At 52.2% G+C, this 22,213-nt stretch overlaps 2 protein-coding genes across 7 annotated transcripts in view; both read right to left on the bottom strand.

Moving 5' to 3' along the window:
- Positions 1 to 2,246, bottom strand: part of TTYH2 (tweety family member 2) — a 51,958-nt gene extending 49,712 nt beyond the window's left edge. The window contains exon 1 of the mRNA XM_063656844.1: positions 1,604 to 2,246. Within this exon, the coding sequence (XP_063512914.1) occupies positions 1,604 to 1,636 (33 nt within the window). The 5' untranslated portion in view covers positions 1,637 to 2,246. The remainder of the gene's footprint in view (positions 1 to 1,603) is intronic.
- A 132-nt stretch (positions 2,247 to 2,378) lies between these two features.
- RPL38 (ribosomal protein L38) lies at positions 2,379 to 8,796 on the bottom strand. 6 transcript variants are annotated; one of them, XM_054457385.2, is made up of 5 exons: positions 8,536 to 8,796; positions 8,288 to 8,328; positions 8,056 to 8,116; positions 2,914 to 3,036; positions 2,379 to 2,450 (listed from the first exon to the last, which is right to left on the bottom strand). In XM_054457385.2, exons 2-5 carry the CDS (start codon positions 8,288 to 8,290, stop codon positions 2,425 to 2,427), a joined length of 213 nt encoding a protein of 70 aa, XP_054313360.1. In that variant the 5' UTR covers positions 8,291 to 8,328; positions 8,536 to 8,796; the 3' UTR covers positions 2,379 to 2,424. The 6 variants fall into 6 exon arrangements, with proteins under 6 accessions (XP_054313360.1, XP_054313356.1, XP_063512916.1 ...); XM_054457381.2 differs by having other exon boundaries at positions 8,501 to 8,569; XM_063656846.1 differs by having other exon boundaries at positions 8,518 to 8,552.
- Positions 8,797 to 22,213: the final 13,417 nt, after the last annotated feature.

Raw genomic sequence — 22,213 nt, 5'->3', positions numbered from 1 at the left:
GCCTCTCCTAGTGGCCGCGATCCCACAGTTCTGGGGCCCTGCAGGAGCCCAAAGCTGAGGGGCCCGGGAGGCTGGAAACAGCCGTTATTCTCTCATCGGGGTGTCTTTCAACAAATTTTCTTGAGCACGTTCTCTGTTCTAGAGGATACAGCAATGGATAAAACACACGTTCCCGCCTGCATGGCATCTACAGCCTAGTAGGCGAGGTGAGGTGGACTTGTATCCTGCAAACAGCGATTGCAGGCTTTGCGAAATGTCAGAGTCCCTGCTGTAGAGAGAGGGGATGGAATGTGGGCGTCAGGGTTGTTTCCCAAAGGACAGTGACATGAGCTGAAGGATGATCGGGAGTCAAAGAGGGGGGTGCTGGGGGAGGCCTCTATGCAGAAGGAACAGGACCCTGTGAGATCAAGGACTAAGGCCAGTGGAAGGGGAAGCAAGCAAGTTCCTGAACAGGAGAGAGGAGCCGGAGAACTGCAGGAGCCAGGCGATCAGCTTGGAGACTGCGGCAGGGGAGGGAACTTCTTTGGGTGAAAACCTCATTTTAAAACGTCTTGGTCTCTGACTCAGTCCCTGCAGTTGCTGGGGAAAGTGGACTCTTCAGGTAGGGCTCTGGTAGCCGCCTTTACAGTCCCTGCCCTCAGAGGCCCCCCAAGTGGGAAGGGCCTGCCTCCTAGGCAGTGGGTGGTCACCCAGGACTGACTTTGAACCTGGGGCAAGGGAGCCCCAGAAGGCTGGAGGCCTGCACACGGCACTGGAAGAAACAAACTGCAAAGGCTGTCCCTCAGGTCTATCCCCACAGCCACCGGAATGCGGCCTGGAATATCCAAATTATCAGCCCACCTGCACCCAGCCAGACAGCGACCATTCTAGCTGCTTCCCCGGAGGCCTGCTGTCCCAGAGAGGTGTCAAAAAGCTGAGGCACAACAGAGACAGACCTCCCACAGACTCAGCAGGGAGTTGGAGAACAGGCGGCAAACCAGCAGCTGTAGCCCATCCCCCCTCCCCACCATTCACCTGGTATGCAGCACTTAGGGGCTTGCTGAAGCCCCAGCAAGGCAGTGGCCCACCTGAGAGCTTGGAAACACACCTATGCCCCAGACCACCGCAATCGTGATCTCCAGGCAGCCCTGGCCACCAGAGTGAACTGCCTAAGTGCCCCAGATGACTCTGAGTCACAAGCCAGGGCTGGGAGGCACTGCAAGAAGGGCGGCTTTCTCTAGACAAGGCTGGACACACCCCTGCAGGGCCTGTCTCCTAGGAGCTGGGATGAAACTCTGGACGATGTGCTCGGAACAAAGAAAACCCACGTGGTAAACGCTCGCTCTTCCTTGGGAATCTGCGATGTTTACAGAACTGGGAAGGCTGAAAGCCGCCCACAGTGCTGCACCTGGGCCTGAGGGCTGGCGTACCCACCCTCTCCCGGAGGAAACAAGACCGACAACCAGACTCAAAACCACCTCACACCCTCACAATCCTTACAGAATATTCAGACTGGTACTTACACCTTACAACCTGAGTGCGTTTAAATGCCTAACACAATACCAAGCACACTGTATACCACACTTTTAAAAGGTAGACATCTTAAAAAAACAAGAAACACTACCTTGGGCACGAAGACAGGTTTTATGCCAGTCATTTCCAGGGGGGCTGTCCGCTGTGGCACAGCACCACCTGGTGGCCACCCCAACCCACGCACGCCCCGTCCAATCCCAGTACCCTGACAGCAAGCCAATGAAAGGGGTGTTAATATGGCTATTTTCCAACTGAGGAAACAGGCAAAAGTGTAGTCATTTCTCCAAGTCAGTCGTTAGTGAGTGGTAGATGTGCTATACCTTGTTGCACCCATTTTGGGACCTGTTTGAATGGCATGCCCCACCCTCCCTCCCACATCTGCTAGTTATGTTTAACCCCATGGGCTATTTCCATCATGGCCTCCCCACATCTTATTTTCAAACTCGGGCTGAAAACAGATGGCCTCATTCGCCCACTGAGATCATGCTCAAGATTAGAGATGCGCCCGGCATGGAGGCTCATGCCTGTAATCCCAGCACTATGGGAGGATGAGGCAGGCAGTGAAACTCTGTCTCTACTAAAAATACAAAAATTAGCCAGGCGTGGTGACGTGTGCCTGTAATCCCAGCTACTTGGGAGGCTGAGGCAGGAGAATCGCTTGAACACAGGAGGCGGAAGTGGTAGTGAGCTGAGATCGCACCACTGTGCTCCAGGATAAGCCACAGAGCAAGACTCCATCTCAAAAAAAAAAAAAAAAAAAAAAAAAAAGATGCAGGAAGGCAGCAAAAGGACCCGTGTCCTGTTCCCATCAGAAGCCACTACGAGGTAGCATTTTTCCCTTTCCCATCTGCAAAGACGAAAGACACTTCGGATTTTTAGTATTTTAATACAGTTCCAATCAGTGTGTCTGGTTCATTTCAGTTCCTTCACTGCCAAACCTAGAGGGAAAGAGACAAAAGTAAGCCATCCAGAAGCAACAAGAGTTGATGCTGCTTGTCTAGATTTTGTACTTAAGCTAAAGAGAGCACACAAGGTTCAGAAATTAGATCCACCAGCGAAGTTTCGGTTAAAATATTTAGTGTTTGATAAAAAGACTTGGTCTATTATATTCAATCTGTTCCCCTGTAAAAAATGGCGACTATCAGTATTAGCACCAACCCTGAAGGGTCGTGAACAGGATTAACTGAGCTCTAACCTCTCTTCTGGCTAAGGAAATGATTTCTGGTACTGTATATAATCTGAGAATCACAACTATTCCTCACACTCCCAACAGCAAGAGCAGATTCTTAGACCATAAAATGGGCTCTGAAATCTGAGGGATTCAAAACAAGATACAACATGGCCACACACAGCAACCTTCCAAACCCCACCCACGCCTGAAGTGACTTCAGACTCACTCACCAGGGGGCAGGGACTGCTTCAGTTTCTCTGCCTTCTCTTTGTCAGTGATGACCAGGGTGTAAAGGTATCTGCTGCATCGAACTTTAAACTTCACGTTGTCCTTATTTTTCTTGATCTTGACAGCTACCGGAGACCAGAATCAGGAATTAAATTGTATCACAGAAAACAGATGTGACACAGTCCATGTGCAAATACACTCAAGCAGTAAGCAGCATGCAGGAGACAGTCAGCACCCACCTCCAGTACTGTCCCTCTGCACAAACAGAAAACACTATTCCGTTCCTCCAACTTGGGACTTTTATTGGGTACACTGAACACAACATTGTAGAATATCCTCTATCAACCTTATTATCTTTCTTATTTCTACTTTTTTTTTTTTTTGAGACAGTCTCGGTCTGTTGCCAGGCTGGAGTGTAGTGTGGCGCAATCTTGGCTCCCTGCAACCTCCGCCTCCCAGATTCAAGCGATTCTCCTGCCTAAGCCTCCTGGAGTAGCTGGGATTACAGGCACGCACCACCACATCCAGCTAATTTTTTGTATTTTTAGTAGAGATGGGGTTTCACCATGTTGGCCAGGATTGTCTTGATCTCTGGACCTCGTGATCCACTGGCCTCGGCCTCCCAAAGTGCTGGGATTCCAGGCATGAGCCACTGCGCCTGGCCTATTATCTTTTTTAAAAGGGATGGGAGAAGTGATAAAATAAGGAGACGGGCTGTCTGCTGGGACTGAGCGCTTTTCAGCACTCCACTCCCGGAAACCACGTCTCCGCATGTGAGATGACATTCTGGGCCAGTAAGAGCTCGTTCTTCAGGACGCCTCCAGCCACTGCACACAACACGCACCCAGGCTTTTCCTTGAATTTATGTGGAATCCATTTTCTGGGTTCTTTCCTGCTGCCAAGTTCTATCTCAGGATCACAGCTCAGACAAGACACAGCTAACGTGTACCTCAAGTTCAGCTGTGTGGAGTTTGAATTGTGCACCACTCTGGTTATGCACCAGCAGTATCAATGCATTGCCATCTGGCTGCTATGAGACAACCCGTTCCCAGTAGTTACCACTCCATGTACTCGTTGAATGCCTTGTTCCAACTCTTTAAAAACTGCTCAGAGATACTCCCAGGATTTGTTATAATAGCGGTGATGTGCCAATCAAGAAGCAGGTGGCTGAGGGCTGAACATGGGCTCTAACGCTTCAACGCAAGCACCCGGCTAGACGCAGCACACAGCACTTAACCTGGCAGATGCAGCACAAGATGATCTTGTCCTCGCAATTCCGCCAACTCCATTTCTGCCAGTAACTGCTATAAGAATGGGGCACATCAGAGGAAGCAGCAGTGTGACTCAGAGCCTGCCCAAGGCACGGGCTGCCTGGACTCTTGTTCTTAATACATCCAGACACCTGCATATTCATCCAAACTAACCCATTTCAGTGTAACACTGCCCCTAGCAGCTGAACTAAGCTGAACACCACTTGTAAAGACATATGGAGCTCTTCAAAATGTTTATTCAGTTGGGCGCGATGGCTCATGCCTGTAATCCCAGCACTTTGGGAGGCTGAGGTGGGCGGATCAACTGAGGTCAGGAGTTTGAGACCAGCCTGACCAACATGGAGAAACCCCGTCTCTCCTAAAAATACAAAAATTAGCCAGGTGTGCTTGTAATCCCAGCTACTCAGGAGGCTGAGGCAGGAGAACACAGGAGGCTGAGGCAGGAGAACACGGGAGGCAGAGTTTGCAGTGAGCCAAGATTCCGCCACTGCACTCCAGCCTGGGCAATAAGAGTGAAAATCCATCTCAAAAAAAAAAAAAGTTTACTCAACATTGCCGTATATGCAGCAATTCCATTTCTAGGTATATACCCCAAAGAACAGATAGCAACCACAGAAGAAATACTTGCACACCCATATTCAGAGCATTATTCACAATAGCGAAAATGTAGAAGCAACCCAATATCCATCAATAGACGAATAAACAAACCGTGGCCTACCCACACAATGGAAAACTCGGCCTTCAAAAGAAAACTCCGGTCTGGGTGTGGTGGCTCATGCCTGTAATCTCAGCACTTTGGGAGGCTAAGGTGGGAGGACTGCTTGAGGCCAGGAGTTGGAGACCAGCCTGGCCAACATAGATCCCGTCTCCAAAAAAAAACAAAACAAAAATTAGCCAGGCGTGGTGGCGCATGCCTATAGTCCCAGAGACTCTGGAGGCTAAGGTGGGAGGATCACTTGCGCCCAGGAGATCAAGGATGTAGTGAGCCATGATCACACCACTGCACTCCAGCCTGGGCAGGAGTTAGACCCCGTTTAAAAAAAGCAAATTCCAGGCCAGGCACGGTGGCTCACGCCTGTAATCCCAGCACTTTGGGAGGCCAAGGCGGGTGGATCATGAGGTCAGGAGATAGAGACCATCCTGGCTCACTCGGTGAAACCCCGTCTTTAAAAAAAAAAAAAAAAAAAAAAAAAATTAGCCCGACATGGTGGCGGGCGCCTGCAATCCCAGCTACTCAGGAGGCTGAGGCAGGAGAATGGCATGAACCTGGGAGGCGGAGCTTGTAGTGAGCTAAGATTCCACCACCGCACTCCAGCCTGGGCAAGAGTGACACTCCAACTCAAAAAAAAAAAAAAAGAAAAAATAAAAGGCAATTCTGACATATGCTTGAGGACATCTGAAGAGAAGCCAGTCACAAAAGGTCAAATATGCAACAGCAGACCCACTTGTATGGGGTATCCAGAGCAGTCACATCCAGGGACAAATTGGAAGGTGGTTGCCAGGGGCTGGGGAAGAATGGGGAGCTGGTGTTTAACAGAGGGAGTTTCAGTTTGGGAAGATAAAGTTCTGGAGATGGGTGGTGATGGTGGCAGCTGCTCAACAATGTGAATTTACTGAATGCCACTGAACCGTACAATTATGCTTTGTTGCCCAGCCCGGAGTGCAGTAGCATAATCATGGCTCACTACAGCCTCAATTTCCTGGGTTCAAGCAATCCTACCTCAGCCTCTTGAGTAGCTAGGACCATGGGCACATGCCCGGCTAACTTTTTTCTTTTGTAGAGACAGGGTCTCACTATGATGCCCAGGCTAGTCTCATCCATCTGCCTCAGTCTCCCAAAGTGCTGGGATTACAGATGGAAACCACCATACCCAGTGTAAATGGTAAATTTTATGCTATGCTTATTACACATTAAAAATTAATGCAATAATTTTAAAAAGTTTTTTCAACAAACAGCTACTGACACTTTACTATCCCCAGGGGACCGTGACCGCTACCTTTAAAGCCACATCATCTAAAATCAAGGTTCCCAATTTCTGTGAGACAGTCTCGCTCTGTCACCCAGGCTGGAGTGCAGTGAGACAATCTCAGCTCACTGCAACCTCTGCCTCCTTGGTTCAACTGATTCTGCCGCCTCAGCCTCCTGAGTAGCTGGGACTGCAGGCGTGTGCCACCATGCCCGGCTAACTTTTTTATTTTTAGTAGAAATGGGGTTTTGCCATGTCGCCCAGGTTGGTCTTGAACTCCTGGTTCAAGCGATCTGCCCGCTTTGGCCTCCCAAAGTGCTGGAATTATAGGCATGAGCCAACACACCCGGACCACCAACCTTTTAAAACACAAAGAAAGGGTGGTGTCATGTTTCACTTGCTGAGAAGGGTAAGTTACCTGCTGGTAGAGTAGGGCTTTGAACTAAGCAGTGATCCCATATGGTCTGAAATAAAACTGACCTGATAACCTCATCCTTTTACACAAAACCCTAGCACACAGTCATCATTCGCACCAGATGCTATTTCTTCCCACAAGTGTTCACTACCTCAAAGGTGACAGCCTGTTTTGGGTAATGGGGACACAAATATGACCCCCATCTCTGCCTACCCCCAACTCACTAAAAGGCTCTCCCTGTACACCAACCACCATCTGGCACCACCGCTGGCACAGAGCATTAGAGATGGCTGGTGTCTTAGCCCACCTTAACAGGCCTGTCCCATGCAATCCCACTTCCACATGTGACCCGATTCTCTTTCATGCAACTGAAAAAAGATGATTCTGGGTTAAAGTAACAACATAACTCAAGACCTAGCTTGTATCAAACACAAGCCCCCAAATCTCCTTCAAGTATCCCAAAGGGATAACACAACTACCTCTCACGCCTGGTGTAAAAATTTAAGTGGGCAGCAGAGATTGGCACCTATTCATCGAAAACCTGCTGTTTAAGGTTTTTCATTAATCACCTTCTTTCCCCTGTATGTATAAGCTGGGAAACAGACCTATGACAGTCCCACTTAAACTTTGTGACTTCACAATGGTGGTAATGCGATACACATTCAGTAGAAGCCCTGCTTCAAATTTTGATCTTGGCGGGGCACAGTGGCTCATGCCTGTAATCCCAGCGCTTTGGGAGGCGGAGGCAGGTCGATCATCTGAGGTTAGGAGTTCGATACCAGCCTGGCCAACATGGTGAAACTCTGTCTCTACCAAAAACACAAAAATTAGCCAGGCATGGTGGCGCGCCCAGCTACTCTGAGGCAGGGGGATCGCTTGAACCTGGGAGGCGGTAATTGCAGTGAGCCAAGATCGCACCACTGCAGTCCAGCCTGGGCGACAGAACCAGACTGTCTCAAAGAAAAAAAAAAATTTTTTTTTTAAATATTTTTCTGGACCAGATAGGTATGATACCTTCTGACACTGGCCAGCGACCACAGACTCACGAGGTAAACGACCATACTACACAGTGTGCCGTGCTCAATACATTACATGCAGATATCCAGCACTTTATTACAAAATGGGTTTGTGTTAAGATTTTGCACAACTGCAGAGAACCTAAACTCAGTGTTTATGGGACGTGTGTCTTGAGGCTTTCGCGCAGTGGAGATTCCGTTCCGAGAATTTTCTGTATTATACAAAAGAAAACAACACAGGGCAGCCCCTGAGATACTCGCGATTAGCTAAAGATAGTCCTAGAAATTCCAGGGCCTCAACGTGCCCCACACAGATCTTTCTCATGGGAAACAGGATAAAACCACTGCTCCCAGAGGGCCAGGCACACACCCAGACTGCCTAACCCGTCTCCTGCCTGACATTCCGGGTAAGATGCTCCCGGAGCAGTGCCAGGGTAAGCACCGCTCATCTTGAACCTTCGGAGCAACTACTTACATTTGGCATCCTTCCGTCGAGCTGTGAGCAGAAAGTCCTTAATTTCTTCAATTTTCCGAGGCTGCAACACAAAGGAAGCGGGTAAACAGACAGCAAAAAGACACGTCTTCCGGTGATGGTCCAGTCCACCAGCTTCTCCCGGCCTCCGGAGATCCTTGGGAGGCCCTCTCGCCCTCGCCCCGGGGCCCCACGAGCCCACTCCGGGAAGGTGCCAGGCAGGGACCGTACTCACCATGGCGACGAGGCGCGCTGGGCGCTGGCGCAGACCGGGACCTGCGGGAAACAGTCCTCGGCGTTAACACGGCGCGGGGGCTGGCAGCGAACCCCGTTTTCCCACTCTCCCCCGAAATATAGGCCCCATCGCACTCCCCTTCTCCTCCCCGACACCCTCCACGCGGACCTAGGGTCCCCAGATTTCACCTGGCCGTGGATTGCCCCAGATTACCCTTCTCACCCGCGTACCACCCTAGAGACACTCACAGCAAGCGGCAACCGGAGAAAAGGACGAAAAAGAACAAGACTTCCGTTTCCGGGCAGTTAAGCCCTCCCTACTCGGAGGAAACTGGATACAGTGCCTGCCGAGGGTCAAGACTCATGTAGGCGTTCGCACTTCCAATTTCAGCAGCCCTGCCCCCTTGTGGTCGAGGTCAACAGTGCAGCTCCAAGAATGGAATGGACCATCCTGGCTGCCGCCCTCCCTCCGCTTCCCTCCTCCCGCTCCTCCCCATCCCTTCCTCCTATGACCCCCGCCTCTTCCCCATCCACCCCTTCCTGTTTTCCCCGCAACCCCTCAAACCCCAAGCTGGCTTTGCTAGGTTTTAGCTCAGATTCAGTTTGAAGAGCTAACGCTTATTCTTCTCGGCTTTCATTGGACCTGCGCACGGGGCATCTACACAGAAAATTATTCATTTAATGGCAGGGATCCTCGTGTGCACCTTGTAGAACCTCTTGTTCTGGCGCCTCACGTTTTCTTCCGGTCTCCTTTTTGGGACCTGAACCTGTCATGACCAGGGCCCTGGGCTCTTCTTTCCATAAGAGGGAGCGTTCCTGCTTGCTGCTTCCAGTTCCCTTAGGAATTGGTGTACAATGAAAGCAAGTTAAGGCCGGGCGCGGTGGCTCACGCCTATAACCCCAGCACTGGGGGAGGCCGAGGCGGGCGGATCGCTTGAGGCCAGGAGTTCGAGACCAGCCTGGGCAACCTAGTAAGACCCCCCCACCATCTCTAGCAATAATAATAATAATAATACTTCCAACAGCTGTCGCAGGGCTGCCCCTGGCTAAATGTCTCACCCGTAGGGCTGATGGTGCAGCAGTGGGAGTGCTCCTGCTCTTGCCGGGTCTCACCGCGGCCCTAGAGGGGAGAGGTGGACTCAGGAGTTGAACCCCTGCTGGGCAGATTCCCCAGCCCAGGCTCTGGCCACTTCTTGGGGAGGCTTGGGAAGCCTGGGGAGGGCAGCGTTCTTTTCTCCCCCATAACATCCTTTAGGTTAGGCTCTTAGCAACCTGTGGTTATCGATTTTATTTTTATCCTCCACTTTTATTTTATTTCCAACCTCTCTACAAATGTCTACATTTTATTATATTTGTTTCCCCCAAATTTAATAACCACACGGCAGAATGTAATTGCTTCGTGCTTATTATTACAGAGCGGCCCTCCTGAAGGGAAAGAGCACTTTGCCACGAGCTTTACTTAGAACTTATTTAACTTACCTTCCTTTCTTCCTCCCTTGTGCCATTCCATTAACAAGCTCAGGCTGAGCACCTTCCTGGGGGTGCTGGAGATACAGGAACCAATAGACCTTGCTGCAGACAGATCACAAAATACTGTAATAGCACTGAAGAGTCTTTTAAAGAAGCTGAACGATGTCTCTGCAACTGTCAATGTGTCGGGATTCTAGCAGTGGGAACAGTTAATTGGCAGAAGCCTAATTTTAGATGTCTGAAGGTCGGATCCGATCTGAGAAGCACGAGTGCTTCAGCTCTGACCTGAGAAGGACTTTCCCATACCTCAGAGCCCGGCTTTGCCAGCCCTTCCCACCTCAGGCGATGCCTTTCTGGTCTTTTCTACCCCACTGCTCCTCCACAAGCAACCACCCTTTCAGCCAAGCCGAGGGGCACTTTCGGGCACTTTCCGCCCTCTAGGTATTTGCTCTGCTGTCCACTCTGATGCCAAGTGCCACTGGTCCTTCCAAGCTCAGCTCCCGCCTCCCCTTTTTCAGGCAGGACCCTTCACCCTTGACTTATGTCGCTTGCCATTCATGCAGTGGTTCCTCGCAATCACTTCTCCGTAGGCTGCGTGGGGGTGTTTAACTTTTCATACATGTGTACCACTCTTTTTATTTTTAATTTTTTAAAACTTTTTTAGAGACACGGTCTCCCTAGGTTGCCCAGGCTGGTCTTGAACGCCTGGGCTCAAGGGATCCTCCTGTCTCGGCCTCCCAAAGTGCTAGGATTACAGGTGTGAGCCACTACGCCCCACCTTACCACCTTTCCTTGAAGGCAAGGAGAGGGCTCAGCATTCTGTCGATAACTCTCAAAGTGCAGTACCCATCTGTACAGTAAGTGCTCAATGCTAACATTGCAGGATGATCCGGCTGGATGCGGCATCTGAGATCACTCACCATATGAAGGGGTGGTGGATGGAGGGAGGAATTCAGGGAGAGCTAGAAGGAGACACTGATGTGCCTGAAGCAGTGTCTGGCATGTAGTAGGTCCAAAAACTATTTGTTGAATGAATGACTGGTGCTTCTCGCCTCACTGTGGGCCCGACAGGACAAGGACAGGGATAGAAGGAGGAGCTGCACCTCCCTTTTGGCAACGATCCCAGGGAGACGGATGTTCACCCTCTTGAGCTGTATAATTTAAGGGACCATAGATGTGTAGTAGCAAAACACAATGGCAGATTTGTTCCAAAGACCTCCAGCTCCCCAAGGGGGACAAATAGCAAAATAAGCTGCAGCTACTAAAAGTGAGGCAAGGCGCCTTGAGGGCACGCTTCCCTGCTCCATGGGAAGATGAGCCCCAAATGTCCTGGAGTGGCTGGGGACTGTCAGAGACCAAGCGGGGCAGAGCCCTGGCCCTGAGTGCCACAGCCTGAGACCTTGAGCGGATGCTGACCTGGACATGAGCCTCCCTGGTGACTCCCATATACACATGAAACGAAATTCTCCAGAGCCCGGGGTGAATCCTGCAGGAGAGGAAAGCCCCGGACTCGAGGGCAGGATGGCCCAGGCTGCCTGTTATGGTCACTCTGGCCATTGGTAGGCTGGAATGTCCAATGCTGGCAGCTGCGGGACGGTGAGGGCTATTGCCCTTGTCAAGAGGTGGTAGGGAGGGTCTCAAGCAGTGTGTTGCAGCATGGCTGGAGGCCGGAGAGGCACAGAGGACATGTCTGGAGCTGCAGGACACAGTCCAACCCTTTCCCCTCCTTCTCTTCCCTCACTCTGCTGGCTCTGGGCAGAGAGGGCCTCAGAAGGCACAGGGCCTCCCCTCCTCCCTCCAGCAGCCCCACTCTGGCCACCCCTGAAGGCCAAATGGTTTAGAGTTCTCTCTTCAGTTTTCAGGGACACATTGGAAAGAGGACCAGGATGGGTCAAAAAAAACCCCAATGCCTCAGCACGCAGGTGGGCAGAGGGCTGGCACGGCACATGGCTGGGAAGACCTCCCAACCTCCAGGATTTCCCCCCATTCAATCCATTCTGTTCACTTGGTGAACATCGATTGAGCTCCTACTCTAAAGCAGGCACTGGGCTGGGCTTGGGAATAAGCAGAATGCGGTTCCTGCTCCAAACACACATGACTACTGGGTTCCCATAACAAGCTGTGGGGATGGCCAGAGGCTAGGGGTCTAATTCCTCCTGAGGGAGTCCTGGAAGGCTTCGTGGAGGAGGGGACACAGTGTGCTGCCTCTGAGAGGGTTGCGCAGCAGCTTGCCAGGAGAAGGACTTCCAGACAGAAGGAGGGAGGGAGCTGACGTCAGCCCAGGGTCAGGAGAATGCGGGGTGTTTCTGAGAATGAGTGGGAAGTTCAGTGTGGCAGAGGTAAGGAGGGTCTATGGCAGGGGGTCGGGGAGAAGAGGCTGGAGGGGGAGTTGGGCTGGAGTCCAGGGCCTTCAGGAGTTCCCCTTCCAGCCTCACTTATGCCCGCTGTGGTCATCGTCACCGAAGGGCCCATCCCTGGGGTCCATAGCACCTCCTTCACTGCCCAGCGGTGATCTTCCGAGCCTTGGTTTCCTGGTTTCTAAAGCTCTGTGTGTGTGCGTGCACGTGTGTGTATGTTTTGGGGATGGGAGTGTGTGTGCTGTCGCCTCTCTCCCGCCTCGCAGGGTTGCAGCGAAGCTTCGATGGAGTAATTCGCAAAGCTCCAACCCGCACCTCTCGGGCAAGGCCCGCCCTGGGTGCTGTGTCCACTGGCGGCCGCACGGGGGCGCTGCGGCCGCGGCTGGAAACGGAATAGCCCCTCCCGCGCGACTCCTGGGAGCTCAGGCGGAGAGGAATGTCCATAAATTATCGGAAATATTTGTATGCGATTTCATACCTGGTGGAGTGCTTTCATATCCACCATCTCATTTAATCTCCAAGAGGCCCCCAAGAGGCCCCTGCCTTTGGCTGCCGGCAGGGCTGGCCTTTACACTATCTCGGAAGGGAGTTGTTCATTAAACCTTAAAGGTTGTCAGCAGGCCAGGACTCTGGTCCCTGGCACTCAACTCATTTACCTGGGAAAGGATGGGGAGTGGGGCGGGGGGGTGAGTTGGTGCTTTATTTATTTATTTATTTTGAGACAGAGCCTTGCTGTCTTGCCCAGGCTGGAGTGCAGAGGTGCAATCGCTGCTCACTGCAGCCTCGACCTCTCGGGCTCAAGTGGTCCTCCTGCCTCAGCCTCCCAAGTAGCTGGGACCACAGGCATGTGGTCTTATATTCTTTCTCTTTCTTTCTTTCTTTCTCTCTTTTTTTTAGAAATGGGGTCCCCTATGTTGCCCAGGCTGGTCTCTAACGCCTGGCCTCAAACGATCCTCCTGCCTTGGCCTCCCAAAGTGCTGGGATTACAGGCATGCGCCACTGTACCTGGCCCACTGGTGTTTTTTTGGAAACTGAAGATGGTGAGTTTAAAGGGGTGCTGGTTACTCACTGTCCCCCTGGCCCCCAAAGAGTCCGTGAGTCCCTGAGAGGTAGACAGGTTTAACATTCTCCCCGCTGCTGAGCTAGAAGCCACGAAGCAAGGCCAGGCAGACTGGAACAGGGGTTCTCACGCCCCACATGGTTGACCTTTGTGGATGGGATCACTTTCACTTTCTGTTTAGGGGCTGGGGCTCTTCTGAGTCTTGTGAGGATCCCAGGCCCCTACCCGGTTAATGCTAGACCCTCACAATTGTGAGAAATGAAAATGTCTCTACACATTGCCAAATGTCCCCGGGGGAAAGCAGGGCAATGCCACTTGTGGTTGAGAGCCGCTTGACTAGAAGGCCAAAACCACGAGGACATTCTTTGTCATAATGGATATCTCTGTTCTGTGCCTATGGCCAGGTAACTCATGGGCTCAGGCTACTGTCTTATTTGCACCTAGCCTAGGGTTTCAAAGCTTTTCTGTGGATGCTCTAAGGAGGACCGCCCTGGGTGCTGCCTCTGCCTGGGCTCTGCGGGTGGCAAGGCGGGGCGCAGTCGGCTCTAGTTACCAGGAGCCTCGTCCCTACTCTGGGAGGCAAGGCAGCTGATGACAGCCCAGAGCAGGTGGGGACACCTTTTCCAGTGGGAAGCCTCGGGATGGGGTGGGGAGCTGGGGTGGGAGAAGGGAGGAGAGGCATGGGGCCCGTCTTTAAGGTGCCTCTAGGTACCTAAGTGGTGAAGATGCAGAAATAAGATCCTGTCCCTCTTCCCACCTCAAGGGACACACAGACTAGTAAGGGAGGCAGTGATGAGGTTGGGCCCTAGGTGTAGGAAGTGTTTGGAATTGTGGGACCAGATGGAGGTCATGGGGGTCTGATACAGGCTGGGGAAGGGGTGATACAGGCCAGGAAAGTCCTCCAGGAGTAACATCGATGGTGATTCACAAAGAGGAGTAGAGTATTGCTTTGTCCTGAAAACCCAGCACCTCCAGAGGAGCCTGCTAGAACGTGCAAACCCTCATAGCAAATAAGTTCCAGGGTGACAAGAATGAAAGAACCATTAGATTGAGTGGTATCAATCCAGGTGGTCTTCCTGGAGGAGGCAGTATGATAGGGTGGGAGGAAAACTCTTCCTGGAGGCAGGAAGTCTTAGATTCAAATTCAGTGTCTGGCTGGGAGAATTTGAATGAGTCTCCTGAGAGCTCTGAGCCTCAGTTTCTGTTGAGTATTAATTTCTGCTAGGATCCAGGCCACTGCGGCCAGTTGTGGGCAGCCTGCACAACTGTCTGTGGCTGCCCTGCTTATGAGAAACCAGAAGGCACCAAGAAAAGAAAAATGCTTAGCCCAGCAGCTGGCTCTGTGGCTGTTAATCGAATGTGAGTCCCAGGCAAGAGTTGCCAATGGATTTGGAGGAAAAAACCTGTAACCTGGAGGAGGCATGGGCTGGAGCGGCGAGGAGCCCTCCTTGCCCAGACCTGTGAGGCAGGGGAGGGCCACTCCGAAAGCCCTGCACCATCTCCTCCACAGGCGGCAGAGTCAGTTTTGACAGATGACACCTCCCCAGCTCCCCCGCTTTTCCCTACTGGCCCCTTTCACTCCAAGAGCTGCTTCCTGGGTGTCCAATCTGCTAGCGCAGAAAGGACGGATGAGGCCGCATCCAGCAACAGCGAGGAAAATAACACTGAGGCAGAGGAGAATGCATTTTCAGCATGAGGGACAAGCACCCCTCCTATAGATCAACATGTGCCAAGGTGAGGGGACATCAGAGTGAGAAAAAAGGGCACAGACCCTTCAAAGAGGGCCGGCCTATCGGCTTGTATATATCTTGCATTATGCGGTGGGAGAGAGGAAATCAATAGAGCTGTCAGCTGCTTCATGCATTCAGCCTCGCAGACGTCTCCTCCTTGGGATGCTCCAGACAGATGCTTCAAATTAAAAACCAGGGAGAGGGGGTGCTGGGGGTGCTGGGAGACAAACACCCTGACAGGCCAGAGGGAAAGGAGGGAAGCCACTGAGGATCTGGGAAAATTAAAGTCCATAAATCATGAGCGTCCCGGGTGTGAATGACACAAGCGTCTTAGCAGTAGCGCTGGACGGGTTGTAGGTCCTTCTGCCAGGCAGAGTCCCCCAGGGGAAGGCTGGTGACCCAGTGGGCGGGCTTCTCTTCCCCAGGCTCGGACCCCCTGCAGGAGGGAGGGGAGGGCGGGGCAGACCTCTGGCCTTGCTGGTTTTAGTGCCAGGATGGAGGGCGTGGATGTGGGCTGGGCTGGGCTGGGGCATGGCGTGGGGGCACAGGGTGAAATGGAGGTGATCTCATTACCCGGGTTGTGTGGGTGGAGTGTCCTTTGGGTGGGCGCAGGTCGGGGGGTTGCAGCATCTCCACGGGAGCACAGCGCTTTGCTCCCTGGTAACTGCTCCTGGGAATCTCTGGTGTCTGAAGGCTGAAGCCGCGTCCCTGACCCGCTCCCTGGGCCCCAAGAGTGGACCCCATGGAGAGCCCCGCAATCTGTGCTCAGTCAGCCCTGCCTGCCTCTCCTCTGCCCCCTGCTGCTGCCTGTCTGTCTGCTCCTCCTGCTCTCCCTGTCTGTGAGCCCGTCCTGCCGGCTGGGCACCTGCTCTTCTCTCTGCCACAGAGGCTCCTGCCTTCTACCCCTCTCATTTTGCAGTGGAGCCCCCAGGTGCTGCTTTGTTCCCTTATTTCTTTTTTCTTTTCTTTTCTTTCTTTTTTTTGCCGGAGTTTCAGTCTCATTGCCCAGGGTGGAGTGCAATGGCATGATCTCGGCTCACTGCAACCTCTGCCTCCCGGGTTCAAGTGATTCTCCTGCCACAGCCTCCTAATTAGCTGGGATTACAGGCACATGCCACCACGCCCAGATAATTTTGTATTTTTAATAGAGACGGAGTTTTGCCATGTTGGCCAGGCTGGTCTGGAACTCCTGACCTCAGGTGAGCTGCCCACCTCAGCTTCTCAAAGTGATGGGATTACAGGCATGAGCCAAAGCGCCTGACCTCCTATTTGCTCCCTCCTTCCAGCCATGGGCCAGCGGCCCTTGTGAGGAGGCCTGAGTGGTCGTGGGTCCCCTCTGTGTTCTGCCCAGGGCTGGCCAGCCTGGCTTGGGGTGTGGCAGAGCTGGTGCAGAGGCTCGGGAGGGAAATGTTCGAGGGGGAGAAGGGCTGAGTAACTGTCCCTGTCCCCCCGAGATAACTTTGTGCCACCCTCACCCTGGGCTCATCTGTCCATGGGGGCTCAACAGAGAAGAAAACCAGAGAAGAAACAATCGGGAGAGGAGGGGCTGCCTCCCCAAAATGCTGTTCGCCCCCCACCTGAGGGATCCTTCGAGGTCCTAACAGGAAGCGGAGGCGTGGCCAGACTGTGTGCTTTGAGGGTAATTTTCATAAAAGGTCTGTTTGCAGGCGTGGGCAGGTGTAGGCCTGGGCAGGTGCAGGACACCAGAGAGGAGAGTGTGGAGCTCCAGCGAGTGTCAGAGGGGACTGTTACTGCCACAGAGGACGGGAGGGGGTCTCCAGACCCAAGACAGTGCTGCTGTGAGGAGGGGTCTGCCTGATGGGGCTGGGACTTTCAGCCGAGCAATGCCCTCAGCCCGTGGCCGCCTCTCAGGGAAACGAATGTGTCGAGCTCACAATCTTCCCTTCCTTCTCTCAGTGTCCTGCCTGGGCACCCCATTGGCTGAGGCCAACAGGTTCAAGACCGTCTTCCTTGGGCACAGAACAAGATATCCAGCCCACCCCCTCCCCAGCACAGTGCAAGGAGCCCATCAAAGGTGGAGTCTGGATGGCTTTGCGAGAGATCTTCTCTCCCCTTTCTGGTCACAAGGCAGAGGAGTCCCCCAGGGCTTGGGCTGGCGCTCTTCCATCCTGTCCCACTAGTTCTCAGGAGCCCTTCACTCCCTTATCCCCTAAATTTTGGCCGTGCCTTTAGCTGAGGTTGGAGACACACTCTAGCTAGCCTGCACGACACACAGATGAGCCCAGACACTCCTCTCCAATGCACAGCTGAGTCCAGACACACCTCTCCAATGCACAGCTGAGTCCAGACACTCCTCTCCAGTGCACAGCTGAGCCCCGACACACCTCTCCAATGCATAGCTGAGCCCAGACATACTTTCCAATGCACAGGTGAGCTCGCTTGCATGCATAGTCACGTGGCTGCCAAGGCATCTGGAGAAACAGATAGGCCTGAGGTTGCTTGGTGGTGTTACACCGCCCAGGACAAGTTCTACCAATTAAACTGGTGACCATGTTTCCAAAAGCAATTACCAGAGTGCTGCAATGCCTCCCAAGGTGAGGAGATTAAAGACACGGCTCCTGGCTAGAAGCAGGGACTCGAGGGGTCTGTGTGCTGCATACATCAGAGATAAGCCCGCAAGTACCTGCCTGTGAGCACACACGTGCTTAGAGCAGCCAGACCTGGGAGGGATTTGGGGGAAGGAGACACACCAGGAACGCACCTGCAGAGGCCAGCAGCCCCTCAGCATAGGTGGGGCTTGGGTCACTGTGTTCCTTCTTTCTTCTGTTTTCTTCTCTGGTGTGTGCAAGCAACAGTAACAAAACAATTTGTGCGAATCTAGACTCGATGTTGGGGGATGGGGAGGAGATGTACCTGCTTGTTAAAAAGGGAGGAAGTGGCTGCCATTGACCTAAGTGGTAAGAAGTCACCTCTTCCTCACCAGCAGCTGCGTGTTCCCATGTCGCAGGAATCGCAAAATCTTTGGAAAAAGAGGAATGGAGGTAGAAGTGGCCCTAATCCCTAACCAGTCTCCTGCCTGGCTGAGTCTTGGGGAGGAAGGGTTTCTGGAGAGGGCATGGCTGCTATCCACAGTCTGGGCCTCCAAGCCATGGCTCTGTCCCTAACCCCCACCTGCTGTCTGGAGCACTTTGGAGGTGGGTCTGGGCTGTTCCCGTCACTCAGTCATCTTTCCCCTTCCCTGTAGCCTGTGGCTTCTGGAAAGTCAGCCTCGGGGTGGAGGGAGGAGAAGGGGTAAGGGAAGGGGTGGAGGTGGAAGGGCAGGCTGGATGCCACTGCATCATGCCCCTGGTCCTGTCCATGTCTTTCTTTTTTTTTTTTTTTTTTTTTTGAGACCGAGTCTTGGTCTGTCACCCAGGCCGGAGTGCAGTGGCGCAATCTCAGCTCACTGCAACCTCTGCCTCCTGGGTTCAAACGATCCTCCTGCCTCAGCCTCCTGAGTAGCTGGGATGACAGGCGCCCACCATCATGCCTGGCTAATTTTTGTATTTTTAATAGGGACGGGATTTCACCATGTGGACCAGGCTAGTCTCTAACTCCTGACCTCAAGTGATCCGAATGCCTTGGCCTCCCAAAGTGTTGGGATTACAGGCGTGAGCCACCGTGCCCGGCCCACTTCCTTCTTACCTTTCTGTTCACAACCTCCCTGTCAGTCCTTGCCTGACAGGCTGATCTGCTATTAATGGAGCAAGACAGCTGCAGTTGGCTTGTTAATTACAGCAGATGAAGTCTTCAGCCCAGGCTCCTGGGGAGGGCAGAGGAGGCGTGGCTGCAGTTGGTTGTCAACGTGGCCTTCCCCTTGCATTTAATGCCCTGAGAACAGAGGTCTGGCTGGGTTGGCAGAGGGTCAGCGTGTGTGGCTGGCTGGAGTCACATCAGACCTGGGGAGGAAGCCTGCTGGTGGAGCAGAGAGGGACCCTGTCCTGTGGTTTCAGCATAGAGCAGGAAACAACAGCTTCCGCTGTGTCGAGTGTCTACTATGCGCCAGGAGCCACACCAGCTGTTCCACGAAGATCATCTGTAATCCTCACCACGGCTCTAAGTTAGGCAAAATTGAAACCTTCATTTTATAGATGAGGCCTCTGAGGCACAGAGAGGTTAAGTGACTCACCCAAGGTCACACAGCTAGTAACTGGAGGGCAAGGAAGCCTTGTGACTTGAGTGTGCAGCGTTACCTTATTGAATGCCTCAAAGCCTTTGCCTCCTTCTCCAGGGACCAGCTGGGTCATGTGTTGCTCGGAGCAGGACCCAAACTGTGAGGTGACTCATTTATTCTACAAATATTTACTGAGCACCTTCTCTTAGCTAGAACATGATCTTCTCTTAGAGATGAAGAAACATGTTCCCTGTCCTGATGGAGTTTGCCCTCCAGCCTGGGAGATGGGCTGTTTTCCCAGCTCCACACCCTGCCTGATGGCCTCAGATGATTAGACTATCCTGGGACAATCCTGGGGTTGGGACTGAGACTCAGAGACTCTCTGGTTTGTGGTTGATTGGCCTGAGATTTCATGCAAACTATGGGCAAAGGGTGATTATTTGGGGGAAGCCATAAGGGGTGTTGTGTGCAGAATCCAGAGAGCAGGTGGCCCTAGAAAAAGAGCAGCTGTGGCTGGGCACGGTGGCTCATGCCTGTAATCCCAGCACTTTGGGAGGCCGAGGTGGGTGGATCACCTGAGGCCAGGAGTTCGAGACCAGCCTGGCCAACATGGTGAAACCCCGTCTCTACTAAAAATACAAAAATTAGCCAGGCGTGGTGGCGTACGCCTGTAATCCCAGCTACTTGGGAAGCTGAGGCAGGAGAATCGCTTGAACCAAGCCTGGGTGACAGAGTGAGACTGTCTCAAAATAATAATAATAATAATAATAATAATAATAATAATAATAAAAAGGGCAGCTGCTTGCTGGACATATTCTTTGTCCCCATGAAACCAGCTGTACTTTCTGCCCCTGGGTATTGTGAACTTTCCTGCCCCCGTATTTCTGCTTTTTCCTTTGGCTCCCTTCCCAGGCATGGCGGTGCTCACCTGTGGTCCCCAAAATGGAAAGTGAATGAGAAGTCCTGGTTAAGGTGGAAGAGAAGACAAGATGTCCTGCCTAGGGCATAAGACCCTTTCACTGTGGGAACACTGAATGGGGAGCTGGATGACTCCCTGGGGCCTGAACAAATGCCTGGGTTTTCACCAGGCAGGGAAGAGGGACTGGCGAGGCATTCCAGGAAGAAGGAGTGGAACCTGGCAGAGGGAACAGCATTAAAAGTCGAGGGGGCTATGCAAGAGCATGGCATGCTCAGAGGCCTGCAGACAGGGGTGTGCTGGCAAATGTTTAAAATCCAGATTTCTTTCATTCTTTTCTTTTTTTTTGTGGCGGAGTCTCGCTCTTGTCGCCCAGGCTGGAGTGCAGTGGTGCGATCTTGGCTCACAGCAACCTCTGCCTCCTGGGTTCAAGCAATTCTCCTGCCTCAGTCTCCCGAGTAGCTGGGATTACAGGTACCTGCCACCATGCCTGGCTGATTTTTTGTATTTTTAATAGAGATGGATTTCACCATGTTGGCCAGGCTGGTCTGGAACTCCTGACCCCAAGTGGTCCACCCGCCTAGGCCTCCCAAAGTGCAGGTGTGAGCCACCATGCCTGGCCTAAAATCCAGATTTCTGACCAAAAAAAAAAAAAAAAAAAGCCAGAAAACCTTAACTGGTGGCATTTGCTGATTCCTGTGGTGTAAATACTCTCACAATGGCTGATTTCAAGCTGCCAATTGCCTTGCAAAACTTTTGAGTATGTAAAAAGCAGCTCTCACGAGCTGGGTGCTGGTATGAGCCACTTCCAACATGCCACAGCATCAGGTCATCTGTCATTGCCAAAATGCAGAGGCAGGTGGGGAGGATAGGAGAAGAGGCTGGAGAGGTGGACTGAGAGAGGATTGGAAAGGGTTTGAACGTCACATTTGGGAATTTGGGAATTTGAGCTTTAACATGAAGCAGCAAATGCCCAGACCCTGATTGGGTGGCTCTGGGTATATGTGTGAGCCAACAGCTGTCCTGCTGTTTGCTTTTCTGTTGTGCCCTGGCCGTCCCTTACACTGGTCCTCTGAATAACCCCAAGGGGCCTGTGTGGACTGGGTAGTAGACCTGGAGAGGCGTGCACAGAATGTGAGGTGCATTGTTTTCTAATAGGGAGGGAGAAGGCGAGTTCTAGCTCACCCCAGGCAGCTGCACTGTGAGGCCATCCCTCATCTTAATGGGCTCATCCAAATCTCGTTTGCTAATGAGGAATTTAATGGTCACAGACTGACAAGCGAGGAGAAATGAGAAGGTCGTTATGAAAATGAAGTGTGTAGCTAAATACCACCTCACTTCCATCCCACCAGTCCACCCTTGTGTGCCAGCCTAGAGCGGGTAGGTTGGCGGGAGAAACAGGGACTGGCTTGATCTCAGCTTGAAACTGGGCTCCAGGCTGGGCCTGTGGGTCAGCACCACGGACAGGGCCAGCACTGTTCTTCAAAGTCCTGTGGGCTGGAATGCTTTTTCCTTTCTGCTCCCAGCCAGTTTGTTTGACCAAGACTCAGATGGGGTGTCACCTTCCCCTGCAAACCTTGCACACAGCCCCAGATGGATAAGGGCCACAGTGTTTACATGACTTCTGCACATTCTCATAGTGCCTATGCCATGGTGCTAAAATGATACATTTCCTTGGCTGTTTTCCCTGCTAGCTTCTGAGTAACTTGAGTGCAGAGTCTGTGCCATTCTCTCCATGTCTGGAATGCTGACCACATGCCCGGTATTGTGAAAGACATAGGAAGAGAATTTCTGAGACTAAATGAATGAACTAGTGAACAAATGAGTAGGTAGAGGAGTGAAGGAAAGAATGCATGAATAATGGGTTTGATGAAACCATCAATAGCAATGGAACCATAGGCCAGGCTATTGAAAGGGAGGGTAAGGATCTGGATTCAAAAGAAACATCCCATCCCTTAGATTGCGTACACAAGCCAGGCAGAGGGAAGTTAGAACAGAGATTTCCAGAAATCTCCACATCCACTCCTCCATCCTCCCATCGTACAGGGCTGTTCATAATAAAACTACATATCCCAGCACTCTTTGCAGTCATTTGTGACCATGTGACTAACTTATGACCAATGGGGTGTAAGGAGATGTGTAACAGGAGCTGGCATCTGTTCTCTGTTGCTGTAATGGAATATCTGAAACTGGGTAATTTGTAAAGAAAACAAATTTATTTCTTACAGTTCTGGAGGCTGAAAGGTCCAAGGTCAAGGGGCTGCATCTGGTGAGGGCCGT

This window comes from Pongo pygmaeus, chromosome 19 (genome assembly GCF_028885625.2).
Source record: "Pongo pygmaeus isolate AG05252 chromosome 19, NHGRI_mPonPyg2-v2.0_pri, whole genome shotgun sequence".
NCBI classification, from domain to species: domain Eukaryota; kingdom Metazoa; phylum Chordata; class Mammalia; order Primates; family Hominidae; genus Pongo; species Pongo pygmaeus.
The sequence above is the reverse complement of the archived record's forward strand: the minus strand, read 5'-3'. Positions and strand labels throughout refer to the sequence as shown.